Here is a 15,727-nt window from a genome sequence, read left to right as displayed (position 1 = left end):
TCCCAAGGGGGTAGGGAAAGGGGACTTGCATTCCTCTGATCATTTCTTTACCTTTCTTGCTTTCTCCTGGCAGGTTTTCCAATGCATTCTCTTACTACGGGTTAGTTCTACTCACCACAGAACTCTTCCAGGCAGGAGATGTCTGCAGCAGTGAGTATCTTGGTTGTCTTTGCCAGCTAACTACTCCCACACCCTTGGCACATACGCAGTCATGCACACACTCCCACTCCAGGCTCTGCCCTTAAGGGACTTGGCCTTCTACTACTTCTGTGGTTTCCAAGACACTCTGTAGAAACCTGGACAGTCATCGCAATGGAGCTAACCTTAGCGGAGCCACATCTACGTCAGGGTTTGGGCTCTGAAGTTCGCACTGTTAAAAGATAAACCAAGACACATTCAAGAAAAACAGAGGCAATTTTGAAGAGTTTGTCTGAGCAGACAGCGATTCATGAATCAGTAGAAAAGAGCTGAAGAAAACAGAAACAGGGAACAAAAAGCAGATGAGTTGTTTCAAAGTGACTTTCCTTATAGGATTAAAACAGAACAGATTTTCTTGTCCGCCAGCTCAGGTAAACTAGGCCCCTTCGCATGGGTTGCTGTGAATCCTCCTTTTTAAAATTTTTATTATTTTATTTATGGTTAATATTATCTTATTTTTTATTTTTGATGGAGTCTCACTCTGTTGCCCAGGCTGGAGTGCAGTGGTTCGATCTCGGCTCATTGCAGCCTCCGCTTCCCGGGTTCAAGCAAACCTCCTGGCTCAGCCCCCCAAGTAGCTGGGATTACAGGTGGCACCACCATGCCTGGCTAATTTTTGTATTTTTTTGGTAGAGATGAGGTTTCACAATGTTGGCCAGGCAGGTCTCAAACTCCTGACCTCAGATGATCTGCCTGCCTCGGCCTTCCAAAGTGCTGGGATTACAGGTGTGAGCAACTGTGCCTGGCCTATTATTATTATTATTATTGAGACAGGGTCTCATTCTTTCACCCAGGCTAGAGTGCAGTGACACAATCATGGCTCACTGCAGCCTCCACCTCCTGGGCTCAAGAGATCCTCGTACCTCATCCCCCCAGGTAGCTGGGACTACAGGTGCAAAAAGAAATAGCATGTTAGTTAAATTTATCTATTTATTTATTCATAGAAAAGAGGCTGAAAAGTTGCAGGCCAGGTGCGGTGGCTCATGCCTGTAGTCTCCGCAATTTAGGAGGCAGAGGCAGGTAGATTACCTGAGGCCAGGAGTTCGAGATCAGCCTGGCCAACATGACAAAACCCCGTCTACACTAAAAATACAAAAATTAGCTGGGTGTGGTGGTATGTGTCTGTAATCCCAGCTACTCAGGAGGCTGAGGCAGGAGAATTGCTTGGACTCAGGAGGTGGAGGTTGCAGTGAGCCGAGATCGCACCACTGCACTCCAGCCTGGGTGCCAGAGTGAGATTCCATTTAAAAAAAAAAAAAAGAAAGAAATATATTTGGGAGTAAAATATTTTGATTTCCTTCAGGGTCTGCTGTCTGTCGAGTGATGTTCTACTAGAGTCAAGTTGGACTTTGGTATCTGATTGCCACGAAGAGTCTGTTTTGTCGGTCTTACGATCTTTGTTTTAATGTTAATGCTGGTCAGTTGTGCCTAAACCCTAAAAGGGAGGGGATATAAGAAGGAGGTATGTCTGAACCTCCTTCCCATCATGGCCGGAATTCAGCTTTTCAGGTTTCTCTGGGGTCCCCTTGGCCAAGAAGGGATCCGTTCAGCAGATTGGGAGCTTAGGATTTCATTTTTGGTTTGCAGTTAAGTTACTCTTAGCTGCTTTCAGTTTGCTCACCCAGGACCCCACAACACTGGAGCTGTCTCAGATTAATGGCCTCTCAGATAATTTTTTCTAATAGCATTTCTTTTACTTTTTTTTTTTTTTTTTTTTGAGACAAGGTCTTGCTTTGTTACCCAGGCTGGAGAGCAGTAGTGTGATCATAGCTCACTGCAGCCTTGACCTCCTGGGCCTAATAGTATTTTAAGGTGAAAATTTAATATAGGTTAAAATTATGGCTGGGTATGGTGCCTCACACCCATAATCCTAGTGGTTTGGGAGGCAGAGGCAGGAGGATCACTTGAGGCCAGGAGTTCAAGAGCAGCCTGGACAACATGGCAAGACCCTGTCTATACAAAAAATTTAAACAATTAACTGGGTATGGTGGTGTGCGCCTGTAGTCCTAGCTACTAGTTGGGAGGCTGAGGCAGAAGGATTGCCTGAGCCCAGGAGTTCCAGGCTGCAGTGAGCCGTGATTGAGCCTCGGCAATCCAGCCTGGGTGACAGAGTGAGACTCTGTGTGTAAAAAATAAAAATAAATAAATAAAAATTTCATCTCAAATCCCCTAAAGAGCCCTCACAAAGTATAGGACTCAGAGCTTTATGAATGTGATCCTGTGCAATAATTCTAATGTGCACGTTAAGTTTGAGGACCAAGTTGGCTCTCCACCATGGCCACATAACAGACTCACCCGGGAAGCTTTTAAACAATACCCAGACCCATTGAATCAGGACTTGGGAGGGCAGGTGGAGCCCAAGCATTAGTGAGTTTTGAAAGCTCCCAGGTGATTCTATTGTGCAGCTGGAGGTGGGAACCACTGGACCAAAAGGAACCAACGCAAAGGAAAGTCTATATGCTTTTTCATGCCTGTGCTTTTAAGCCATTCTGACTTTTAAGATGACACTAAATTTTCAGCATTGAACTCAGGTTAGAGGATAAAAGAATCAAGTTCCTGCTTGTGTTCAGGGTTTGCCCAATTATCTTTTATATTAGGCCTCCACAATCACAGTGAATAGTTTTGTTTATTGGTGTAAGGATTGAGTGAGGTAGTGGAGTCCCATCTCGCTGCGGGATTGTGGGAGAGTCTGTGTTAAATGTTTGCTGATGTGCTTCGATTGTAGAGTCAATCATAGGGTTTGGTATTGATTGAGCACAGATTGCATCTCCTAAGAGCAGAATGCTTAAGCTAAGCATCCTAGTGCTTAAACTAAGGATTCAGGGGAATGTCGTGAAATGGGGGTTAGCAACCTTTTTCTATAAAAGGTCAGGTAGTAAATATTTTAGGCTTTGCAGGCCATATAACTCTGTTGTTTGTAGCAGGACAACGGTGGACGGTATATTGTTAAATTAAGTTTAACCTAAAGCTGCCTCCTTGCATATTTTAAGTTCAGTCTAAAGGTTTCTCCATTCATAGCGAAGGGTAACCTAACTGATGTGTGAACAGACTGTAATCTACTCTTGTGCCAATCACTGATTTCCGCCCCTCAAAAGCAGTCAACTGGCCAGGCATGGTGGCTCATGCCTGTAATCCCAGGACTTTGGGAGCCGAGGTGGGAGGATCACCTGAGGTCAGGAGTTCAAGACCAGCCTCACCAATATGGCGAAACCCCATCTCTACTAAAAATACAAAAATTACCCAAGCGTGGTGGCACGTGCCTATAATACCAGCTACTCGGGAAGCTGAGGCAGAATTGCATGACTGGGGAGGCAGAGGGCGCAGAGCAAGGTTCTGTCTTAAAAAAAAAAAAAAAAGCAATCATCTGTTCAAACTCTATTCAAATAAGGCAAACACTGAGCTATAACCAGTCCAGCAGTTTCTGTATCTCACTTCCGTTTTCTGTCACTTTCCTGTTTCTGTCTGTAAACCTTTGAACACTTGGCAGCACCAGTCTGTCTCTGACCCTATTCTGGCTTGGGGGATGCCTGATTCATGATTTACTCTTTGTTCAATTAAACTCTGTTACATTCAATTTATCCAAGGTCTTTCTCTTAAAAATATAAATGAACAAGCATTGCTTGTGTTTCCATGCAAATTTGAATTTTGTGTCATTTTTATGCCTCATTATTTCTTCTTCTTTTAATTTCTAAAAATCATTTGAAAAAAACATTTTTAGCACATAGGTCAGGAAAAACAGGCAAGGGACCAGATTCAGCCAGAGTTTGCTGACCCCTGTTGAAAAGCTCTCCCTTATACCTGGCTGGGAAAGTAAAACTGTAGAACAAGCCCACAGATGGAAATTAGGAGACGTGGGTTCCAGCACCAAGTACCTGTGTCACTTTGGGCAAGTCATTTACTTAGTATGTATTTTCTACATGCCAGGTACTGGTCTCTGTGTCAGTGTCCAAGAAAGCCAGAGGTGGACAGAAGTGAAGGAAAATTTCATTTAGTAACAATTGCAATAGGAGAAGAGAGACCTCAGTATAGAACTGGGCTCCTTTCTGTATACGCAAGTATTCAAAGTGGGGATTTATAGCCAGGGAGCAGGCTGGGGGAGTGAGATGGAAAATGGAAAATTACTAAGAGGAAATGTCAAGGATAAGATGGTTTCTGGTTAAACTGATTTGATAGGATTATTGCTGGGCCGGGCTCACACCTGTAATTCCAGCACTTTGGGAGGCAAAAGGGGGAGAATTGCTTATACTCAGAAGTTTGAGACCAGCCTGGGCAACATAGTGAGACCCCATCTGTACAAAATGTAGAAAAAATTAGCATGCCTGTGGTCCCAGCTACTTAGGAGGCTGAGGCAGGCGAGTCGCCTGGGCCCGGGTAAGTCAAAGCTGCAGTGAGCTGTGATCACACCACTGCATTCCAGCCTGGGCAACAGAGTGAGGCCCTGTCTCTAAAATAAATAAATAAATAAATAGGTTTATTGCTAAAGACAAGTATGGGGAGGAAGCATATCTTTTCTTCTATTCATCCTGGATTTATGACTGAGGCCCATGTAACAAAAGACAGATTAAGAAAAGCATATGAACGTATTTCATCTAGTTTGATGTGGCATAGGAGCCTTCATAAGGAAATGAAGACCTGGAGAAATGGTTAAGCCTGAGTATTTTTGTGCTAGATTTGATGAACAGTGGAGAGTCGTAGAGAAATATGACAGGATGAAGAGTGTGACCTAGTGGTAACAAACTAGGGGAAAGTCAGCAAGCCCTATTCAGATTCTTTTCTGTCTGTGTGTCTTTGGAGATAAGGGTGTTCTTCTTCTCTGGGTATAGGCAGGGCACCTCTCACCTGAGGGTTTTATGATCCGCTTCGAAACAAAGTCATAAAATTGCCGGGCATGATGGCTCATGCCTGTAATCCCAGCACTCTGAGAGGTTGAGGCAGGCAGATTTCTTGAACTCAGGAGTTCGAGACCAGCCTGGGCAACATGTTGAAACCCTGTCTCTATCAAAACTACAAAAACTGAGCTGAGCTTGGTGGCATGCATCTATGGTCCCAGCTACTTGGGAGGCTGAACTGGGAGGATCGCTTGAGACTGAGAAGTGGAGGTTGCAGTGAGACGAGATTGCACCACTGTACTCCAGCCTGGGTGACAGAGTGAGACTCTGTCTCAAAAAAAAAAAAAAAAAAAAAAAAAGCCAGAAAATCCTTCTGGGTTTTATGACCTGCTTCAGGGGTGAGGGGCAAAGGAAGGTCAGAGGCCCCTTCTCCACATGCTGTTTCTCCAATTATTTTGGATTAAAATATTCAATATGCCAAGGTGCCATATTTGGGGGTTGGCATGTCCTGAACCCCATCACAGGCCAGGGTGATAAAATATCAAAGGTGGGGAGTGAGGAATTGAATCAAAAATATCAAAGGTGTGCATTTTCGCTAGACTGATTCAGCAGTATCTTGTCAAAACTAGATCGAGTCCAAGGGTGAGGATGGATTTTTTAAAAGACTCAGAGGAGCCTGACAAAAGTTTGGTTAAAAGGGCGGCGAGGGCAGGGGGAGGGTGTGGGGTTTGGCTGCACCCGGTGGTTCACACCTGTAATCCCAGCACTTTGGGAGGCCGAGGCAGGCGGACCACTTGAGGTCAGGAGTTTGAGACCAGCCCTGCCCACTTGAAGTCAGGAGTTCGAGACTAGCCTGGCCAAAATGGTGAAACCCATCTCTACTAAAATACAAAAAGTAGCCAGGCTCGGTGGCATGTGCCTGTAATTCCAGTTACTTGGGAGGCCGAGGCAGGAGAACTGCTTCTAGCCAGGAGACAGAGGTTGCAGTGAGCCGAGATTGCACCACTGCTCTCCAACCTGGGCGACAGTGTGGGACTCTCTCTCTCAGAAAAAGAGTTTTTGTCAGCTGAACATGGGGGCTCATGCCTTTAATCCCAGCACTTTGGGAGGCCGAGGCAGGTGAATCACTTGAGCTCAGGAGTTCAAGATCGGCCCGGGCAACATGATAAGACCCCATCTCTATAAAAAATACAAAAAAGTAGCCTGACGAAGTGGTGACATGTGCCTGTGGTCCCAGCTACTCAGGAGGCTAAAGTGGGAGGATCACTTGAGCCTGCAGGGGTGGAGGGTTGCAGTGAGCGAAAATTGTGCCACTGCACAATCCTGCTCCAGCCTGGGCAACAGAATGAGACCCTCTCTCTCAAAAAAAAAAAAAAAAAAAAAAAGAGTCTTTGTTATTAGAATACATCAGTGAATTCTAATAATAAAAGACAAATATTTCTGTCCTGTGGGCTTATATTTGGGGGAAAGGGGAGATAATAGCATAATGAGAAATTATATAGTATATTACAAGGTGATAGATGAGTTAAAGGAAAAATTCTAAATGAAAGGTAAAATCATGCCTCTCATACAAATACAAAATTAATACATGACAAAGATTTCAATTAACTCATTAATTAATAAATGAACCAATTAAGAATTGCTAAAAGTCTGAGTTTGACCTATTTGCAAGTTGACAAGTTAGCCTTTCACAGTTCCCACAGGTGCTAGCAGAAGACACAACACTCCCGGGTCAGAGACAAAGGACCATATTACTCATAGCAATCGCAGTAGCCAGAGTATCAGCATTTTCCTACACCAGTTCCTTAAGCCCCCAATCCCCAGGTAACACGAAGAGAGGCAGGCAATACCTACAAAAGTATTGAGTTGTGTAACAAGAGAAGAACTCTAAGCTTAGAGAACCCCAATCTTTTATACTAGACAGTAAGCATGTCTGTCCTTTGCTCCAGAGAGAGACAGTCTATCTTTGAGAGCCATAAGCAAACTATTCTTTGTGCCAAGGGGAGACATTCTCTTTCTTCCAAGGCTGTTTGCTAAACAAATATCCTTGAAAATATAGTCCAGAACAAAGGTAATCAGTGCCTCTATTCAAAACATGCAGAAATGCCAGAGACCCAAAGAGAATTGTCTACTGACACCAGTAAGAGGGTGCAACTGGTTCAAAGGAGAAGTCAAAGCAAATACATATACAGGCACTCAGAAATGCTGAAATGAATTTACAATTAGAGGCAAAACTGATCAATATATATAGGGCAGCCAATTGCATCACCACCATGCTCTATTTGCATTTCTATGTATTAATAAAAGAATCATTTACGTTACTATCATTTTTCTACAACATAGCTCAAAGACAATGACAAGTGAAGATAACCTATAAAAGTATAGCTACAAGACATTTTTGCCCATTTCAAAGTCTTTCACACACGCTCACTTCACCAGCACATATCCTAAAATTAGAACAATACAGAGAAAATTAGCATGGACCCCACACAAGGATTACATGCAAATTCATGAAGCGTTCCATATTTTTGTGGATTGAATTAAGAAAATATGATACCTGTACACCATGAAATACTACACAGCCACAAAAAAGAACAAAATCATACCTTTGCAGCAGCATGGAGGCAGCTGGAGGCCATTACCCTAAGCAAATTAACACAAGAACAGAAAACCAAATACGACATGTTCTTACTTATAAGTGGGAGCTAAACATTGGGCACTCATGAACATAAAGACGGCAACAAGCCCAGGTGTGGTGGCTCACACCTGTAATACCAGCAACTGGGAGGCCGAGGAGGGAGGATTGTTTGAGGCTAGGAGTTCGAGACCAACCTGGGCAATGTGGCAAATCCCCATCACTACAAAAAATACAATAATTAGCTGGGCCTGGTGGTGTGTGCCTGTGGTCCCAGCTATTCAGGAGGCTGAAGTGGCAGGATTGGTTGAGCCCAGGAGTTCAAGGCTGCAGTGAGCAGTGATTGTGCCACTGCATTCCAGCCTGGGTGACAAAGTGAGATCCTGTCTCAAAAAAAAAAATAAAATAAAAATAGGTCAGGAATGTAGGGCAGAGAAAGAGGCAGTGGTTAGAGTTAAGTTTTAAATAGGATGGTCTCAATGAGAAGGTGAAATTCAAAGAAAGACTTGAAGGAAGTGAGGAAATTCATCATGGGGAGGGATAAAGGGCAATCCAGGAAGAGAGAGCAGCCAGTGTGAAGATACTGAGGCAGGCGCATGCCTTATTTGCCGAAGGAACAGCAAGGAGACCAGTGTGCTGGAGTAGAGTGAGTGGAGCAACAGAGGAAGAAGTAGAAGGTGGGATCAAGGATGTGTTGACTGCCAGATAATATAGGGCCTTCGAGATGTTTGAAGCACTTTGGCTTTTACTGTGTGTGTCATGGGAGGTCACTGCAGAGTTTTAAGTGGAATGACAGTGATTTGACTTAGGTTTAAAAAGGATCCCTTTGACTGATGTGTTGGAAATAGACCATGGCTGGGTGGGGAGGTCAGGGGAGAAAGTGAGTACAAGCATAGAAGCAGGTAGACTAGTTGGAAGGTTATTTTGGTAATCCACATGAGAGAGGATAGTTGATGATGACTCAGACCAAGATGGCAGCAGTATTACTGAACCGAACCTAGGTCTGCTCACCTACCACGGTGAAGCCAAACATCTATACTGAAGTTTGCAGTGGGAGAAAGGAGGACGTTTATTTGCAGGGTGCCAAGCAAGGAGAAACAGGCAGTTCACACTGAAGATCCACCTCCTGGATGGCTTACAAGCAAGGGTTTTTAAAGGCAGGGGTACATTTTAGGAAAGTAGAAGTTACAGACAAAATCATAGGTCAATCCGTGGAAACTATACCTTGGTTTGGACCCTGAAATTGGGATATCTTGAAGATCAAGGGGCCTTACAGGTGGATTTAGAGATTCTTTGATTTGTAATTGGTAAAAAAGGGAGGCTTTTTCAAAAACTTGAGGTCAGCAGGAAGGAATGTTAAGGTTTGGCCTTTGGGCATGACTCTCTCTAGGCCCCTCAGGAAAAGATTTATAATCAAGGTCAGTGGTCAGAGCTGGGTCCTCAGTTCTCCCTTATCTAAGGTCTACTCAGTGGTGGTCAGCATTTTCCATTTCATGGGTTCCGGGTTTCTGAAACCAACTCAGGGACATATGTTAAGATGTTATCTTTAGTTTCCATAGGGAACCAAACATCTGTAGCTCTAACCTCCTTGGGTGGCTATTATTTTAAGGTATTTTTACCTTCCTGTTTATTAAGTTATTCAGTTACTTCTCAAGGCTAGCTATGTGCCTGGTATTTCTCTTGAAGAGACTCAAGATTTTCCTTTATTTCCATGTTTGGGGTGGGGGTGGGCAGAAGCCTCCTGAGATGTGGTCCCTGCTCTGTCTCAGCAGTGATGAGATGTGGCCAATCCTATTCTAATGTATTTTGAAGGTTGAACAGCTGATGGGTTGTCCATAGGGTTTAATAAAAAAAGAAGAGTCAAGGACACCTCCAGGGCTTTCTGCCTGAGCAACTGGAAGGATGGAGATGCCACACCTGAGATGGGGAAGGTGTAGGTGGAGCAACTTTGGGGGACACTCACCCTCTCTGAGTCTTACCTGTTAAACAGTTGGTTCAGATAGGGTGTATGAATCAATTTTGACTGCTATAACAAAATATCTTAGACTGGGTGACTTAGAAACAACGGAATTTATTTATGTTGGTCCTGGGGGCTGGGAAGTCCAAGATCAAGGCGCTTTACATTCAATGTCTGGTGACAGCTCTCTGCTTTATAGACAGCATCTTCTTGTGGCATCCTCACATGATAAAAGGGGCAAACACTGTGTCCTCAGATGGCATAAGGGCTGGCGAGCTCCCTTCAACCATTTTAATGAGGACACTAATCCTATTCATGACGGAAGAGGCTTCTTGACTTAATCACTTCCCCAAAGCCCCTACCTCTCAATACCAACACAATGGAGATTAAGTTTCAACATGAATTTTGGAGGGACACATTTCAGACCATTGCACCTCTATCTTTAGGAGATTAGTCCCATAGTTTGAGAGTAAAGCAAGATCAGGAAGGGAGCAATGTAGCATTCATCCTTCTTTATTAACTCTGCCTGGACCAGGGATGAGATCTTGTTTCCATCACCTCTTTGGCCACTGGGTTCCACTCCAACTCGCTTTCAATAAAAAGGTTAGGGGTGGATGGTGAGGGACAGGAACAGGTGATAAGCATGTATTAGTTATTTATTGCTGCATAACAGCATTACCACAAACTCCTGATGTACAGAAGCTATGAGATGATAAATGTGTATTGTTTCTTAGTGACCTGAGAGAGCACACACCTATCATCTCATAGCTTCTGTAGGTCAGGAGTCTGGACACAACTTAGCAGGGTCCTTTGCCAGGCTGCAATCAAGGCATAGCCAGGACTGGATGACTGGGTTCTCATCTGGAAGTTCAACTGTGGAAAGACCTACCACCCCACCTATGTTGGTTGTTGGTAGCATTCAATTTCTTGTGGTTGTAGGCCTGAGAGCTTCAGATTCTTGCTGGCTGTCTGCTGAGGCTGCCCTCAGCAACTAGAGGCTGCCCTCAGCTCCTTGTCACCACATAGACCAACCACATGGCCACTTGCTCCTTCACAGTCATCAAGGAAAAGCATAAGAGACAGTCCTGCATGGTGGACATTTCAGTCTTATGGAATGCAATCACATACATCCTGTCACCTCTGCTGTACTAAAATGGCTAGAAGCAAGTGACAGGCCCCACCTACACAATCAAGGGGAGGGGATTACACAAGAATATGACTACCAGGAAGCGGGGATCATGGGGGCCACCCTAGAGTCTGTCTGCCACTAAAGTGCCTACTACGTGCCAATTCTGGGCTAAGCACATTCATACGCATAGCCCACTTTCATTCCCTCAATCCCTTTGCGTGGTGCTTTTATTTGCCCCAGTTTTATGAGGAAACTCACACTTAGAGATATGAAGCTGGAGCACTGCTGCTTGGTATTTAAACCTGAATATGTCTGTCTCTGAGTCTGGGCTCTTTCTATGGCATCTAAACTGGATCATCCCAGGGAAGGAGGTATGGGGAGCAGGAAGGTGTGATTCCAGACTCTGTATATGACTCCCCTTCTCTTTCTGTCTCCCAACCCCAGTCTCCAGTCGTAAGAAGGCAGTAGAGGCAAAATGCAGCCTGGCCTGCGAGTACCTGAGTGAGGAGGATTACATGGACTTACTGTGGACCACCCTCTCTGAGTTTCCAGGTGAGGGACCTGTGCAAGGTGAAGCTGTGTCAGGCAAGCCTGGGAATATGGCAATTGTTCAGCCAGTGGCTCTGTCTGCTCTACCTGGAAGCAAATCCCATTTTTAGTCAGCGAGGGACTTTGTTTTTCAATTGTTAACTATAAGTTGTCAAGAACTGTGAAGGGGCTGAGATGTTACCCTACTTGAAGGCTGTCAAGTTAAGCTGCCCGGTTTCATGCATGCTGGCGGAAGACATGAGACTTCTGGGTCAGAGACAAAAGACTATTATAGCAAGCAGCTTGAGTAGTACCTTGGTGACTGTTTCCCTTGCCCCCAAGTCCCACGGGGATGATGAGGAAGGACCCAGGTGGAGGCTACACATGCAATGGATTTACAACACAGCTGGGGAACCCCAAGCTTAGGGAACCCAGATATTTTATAATGGCCTGCCAAAAACCTCCCTAAGGGAGACATCATCTTTATTATATTGGACAATAAGCAAACCTGCCCTTTGCTCCAGAGGGAAACAGTATCTGTATCTTCCAAGGTTGTTTGCTATACAAACAACTCTCACATGGTAGCCTGGACCAAAAGGGCAGCTGGTTCCTCTGCTCATAAGATGTGTAGAAATATGAGAAACCCATGGAGAATCATCCTCCAACACCAGGCACACTGGAAAGGAACAGTAGAGTGTCAAAAATCCAGACAAGCATGTGATGCAAAGGTGATCTATCTTTTTTTTTCTTTTAAGAGGAATAATTATTACAACTACAATAACATCTAGTACTTATTGAGCACCTATTGTATGCCAAGGCCTGTGTTAAATGTCTTACAGATGCAATCTCATTTAATCTTGTGAAGTCGTTTAGTTATTCCCATTTTACAACTGAAGAAACTGAGGCTCAGAGTGGTGACATAATTTGCCCAGTGTAGCAGAAACTGTTCCCGCAACTTGCAACTGCCAGGATTATGTGCTTGAAGACTATCTCAGAAGGAACGAGAAGTCTCTGTATCTAAAGCAGGCAAGGCAGCTGGAAGTGCCAAGGAGTTAGCACCTGGGAGCAGCCTTTGAACAATACTGTGGGATTTGGTGGACAAATACCCCAGCGTTCTTGCCCATCAGCAGGAAAACTCCAAGGCACATGTTCTACGCTGGCTTTTGAGTCCCCCAGTAGAATTCAGCTCCAATTGCCCACAGTAATAACTTGCTTGGTACCCACCTTTTGTTAGTTGCATTCCCTTCCCAAATTTACTTCCCCACTCTCCTGCTGGTCCTTTCTTGGATTACCTCCCAAGTTGATGCCTTGCACTGGCATCCTTGTCCCAGGGTTTGCTTCTGGGAAAACCCAACTACGATACTGAGTACTCCACAGCAGGCAGGGCTGAGAGCTGTGCTCCCACCCTAGAATTCATAGTCTTCAGTCCCATACTACACTGTCTGTCTTTCCTCTAAAACCCTTTCCCCACATAGCTTAGTAGGTAAGAACCAAGGCTCAGAAGTTAAACTCAGCATTTGCAATCTCCATTTCTGTGACTTTAAGAAAGTCACATTACATGACATTTCTGTAACTGGAAGCAGTCACCATTTCTGTGATTTTACCTCTCTGAAACTCAGATTCTTCTTTCTTTATTTACTATGTGTATTGTTTTATTTGGTTTTGTTCATTGATGTGTCCCAACCTCCAAGAACAGTTCCTGACACACAGTGGGCTCTCATTGGCTGAATAACTGTGGGAAAATGCTATTTGATAAATTAATAGCATTTATTTTAGAGGATCGTTTTGATGACTAAACAAGATTATGGTTGTAAAAATGGGGCCGGGTGTGGTGGCTCACACCTGTAATCCCGGAGATTTGGGAGGCCAAGGCGGGCAGATCACCTGAGGTCAGGAGTTCGAGAGCAGCCTGGCCAACATGGTGAAACCCCATCTCTACTAAAACTACAAAAGTTAGCTGGGCATAATGGTGTGCATCTGTAGTCCCAGCTACTCAGGAGGCTGAGGCACAAGAATCGCTTGAACCCAGGAGGCAGAGATTGCAATAAGCTGATATCACACGCACCACTGTACCCAAGCCTGGGTGACAGAGCAAGGTTCTGTCTCAAAAAAAAAAAAAAGATGTAAAAATGCTTAGCTCAAATTCAATTATTATTATTACTAATAAGCACTATGCTATACTGCCTCTACTGAGGTAGAATGTGTTGTTTTTTAGGCCCGTTTATAGATGAAGAAAATGAGGCTCAGAGAAGGTAAGGGACTAGTCCAAGACCACATGGCAAGTTAAAGACAAAATGAGGCATTAGAACCCAGGCATTCTGTTTCCTGGATTCAGTGAATGCCACCATTCAGGCTCCTGCTGGTGCCTGGGTTAGTTTTCTATTGCCAGGTAACAAATTATCCTGAAAATGTAGTGGCTTAAAACAATGCATACTTATGATCGCACAGTTGCTGTGGCTTCTCTGGGTGTTCTACTTCAGCATATTTCATGTGACTGGCTGCAATCAAGGCATTGGCCCAGGGTCTGTAGTCTCATTTGAAAGCTCAGCTGGGGCAGGATCCATTCCCATGTTTATTCACGTGGTTGCTGGCAAGATTCCATTCCTTGAAGGTTTTTGCACTGAGGGCCTCCGTTCCTTGCTGGCTGTTGGCCAGAGGCTACCTTCAGTTCCTTGCCAGTTGGCCTTCTCCATTAAAGCAAATACGTGAGAAGGGCCAGGGAGAGAAGATACCAAGATAAAAGTCATAGTCTTTTATCACCTGACCTCACAAGTGACACCTTATCACTTCTGTTGTCTTCTAGTCATTAGAAGTGAGTCACTAGGTCTAGTCCACCCTCCAGGGGAGGGGATGGTACAGGCTGTGCTACCAGGGTGGAGGGCATTGGGAATCACGTTAGAAGCTGCCTATCTCTCCCCACTCCCCTTCCAGGTGTCCTTGTGACTCTGTGGATTATTGACCGCCTGGGGCGCAAGAAGACCATGGCCCTGTGCTTCGTCATCTTCTCCTTCTGTAGCCTCCTGCTGTTTATCTGTGTTGGAAGGTAGGCGATCTGCAGGCCTAGGTGTGAGTATGGGCACAGGTGGAGGTGTGGGTGCAGGTGTGGGTGCAGGCCCAGGTAGAGGTGCAGGCCAGATGTTAGTGTAAGCCCAGGTGGAGGTGCAGGCCCAAGTGTGGGTGTAGGTGTGGGTATGGGTACAGGTACAGGTGTGAGTGCAGGTGTTGGTGTATGCCCAGGTATAGGTGCAGACTCAGGTGTGTGTATAGGCCCAAGTGTGGGCACAGGTGTGGGTGCAGGCCCAGGTGTGGGTGCAGGTGTGGTGCAGGCCCAGGTGTGGGTATAGGCCCAAGTGTGGGTGCAGGTGTAGGTGCAGGCCCAGGTGTGGGTGCAGGTGTGAGTACCGGCCCAGGTGTGGGTATAAGCCCAAGTGTAGGTACAGGTGTGGGTGAGGCTCAGGTGTGGGTATTGGCCCAAGTATGGGTGCAGGTGTGGGTGCAGACCCAGGTGTGGGTGTAGGCCCAAGTGTGGGTGTAGGTGTGGGTGCCGGCCCAGGTGTGGGTATTGGCCCAGGTGTGGGTACAAGTGGGGGTGCCAGTGTCAGTGCAGGCCCAGGAGTGGGTGCAGAAACAGGTAAAAGTGCAGGTGATCACTAGGACTGAGGCTCATGGCTGCCTCACAACTGGATAAAAGATCTGGCCTAGGGAGGGGCCTCTGATGGGGGTTGTAGTCAGGGGGGAACTTTGGCTCCAGTTTTGCTCTAATGATGCCAAATTTAGACTTTTGATATCATCTCCCAGTGAGATCATAAATGTAGCTATTTATGTATGTGTTAAAACTGTTAACTTGTTCAATGGAAATATTTCAAATAGGCCCTGTTTTGTAATCCCATTTTAACAGTTTCCATTGCCAAGAACCTCAAAATATAGAAATGGCTTATGCCTCTCTTGATCTCTAAGAGGCCCCAGACCACACCCAATGAGGAATCTGTGGGCACCTCCTGGTCTGAGGAAGGTTGGGAGATGTAGCTTTGACCCTGAAATGTTGGTGTTCTGGAACATTTATGGGAACAATGGGACAGAGGGTTGGGATCAGAATTATCCTAAGAATACCGAATAGTGGTTTACTTTCCCCAGCTCAGCTGGCCCCTGGCTCAATTCCTGCTCCGTCCCCAGCCAAGTTCCTGTCTGAGCTTTCCACTATTTATATCACTTCTCCCTAATCTTGTGCCCATCCTGGGCACCACAGGTGTTCCCATCTCTCAGCCTGGTACTTTGAAGAATGACGAACTTACAAAAGCAGGACTGTCAAGTTGATACTGAAATATGTGTGCCCACATGTCTGTATCAATGAGCATCAGGGAGGGGTAACCTTTGCCTAATGCTAGGGCACTGATACTGCCTGGGAAGATAGGACTATGCTGAAACAAGCAGACAGAAAACAATGCCATCAT

The 15,727-nt window shown here is 45.3% G+C and overlaps 1 protein-coding gene and 1 non-coding gene across 2 annotated transcripts in view; both read left to right on the top strand.

The window, feature by feature from the left end:
* Window positions 1-15,727, top strand: part of SVOP (SV2 related protein) — a 102,888-nt gene that overhangs the window by 80,494 nt on the left and 6,667 nt on the right. The window contains exons 11-13 of the mRNA XM_023199050.2: window positions 74-150; window positions 11,193-11,300; window positions 14,208-14,319. Coding sequence (XP_023054818.1) covers window positions 74-150; window positions 11,193-11,300; window positions 14,208-14,319 — 297 coding nt within the window. The remainder of the gene's footprint in view (window positions 1-73; window positions 151-11,192; window positions 11,301-14,207; window positions 14,320-15,727) is intronic.
* Window positions 7,451-7,557, top strand: LOC111538986. The gene has a single exon (XR_002730534.1). It is a non-coding gene; the product is annotated as a U6 spliceosomal RNA (small nuclear RNA).

This window comes from Piliocolobus tephrosceles, chromosome 10 (genome assembly GCF_002776525.5).
Source record: "Piliocolobus tephrosceles isolate RC106 chromosome 10, ASM277652v3, whole genome shotgun sequence".
Taxonomy (NCBI): domain Eukaryota; kingdom Metazoa; phylum Chordata; class Mammalia; order Primates; family Cercopithecidae; genus Piliocolobus; species Piliocolobus tephrosceles.
Note: the sequence above shows the minus strand (reverse complement) of the source record. Positions and strands in the feature narration are given on the sequence as shown.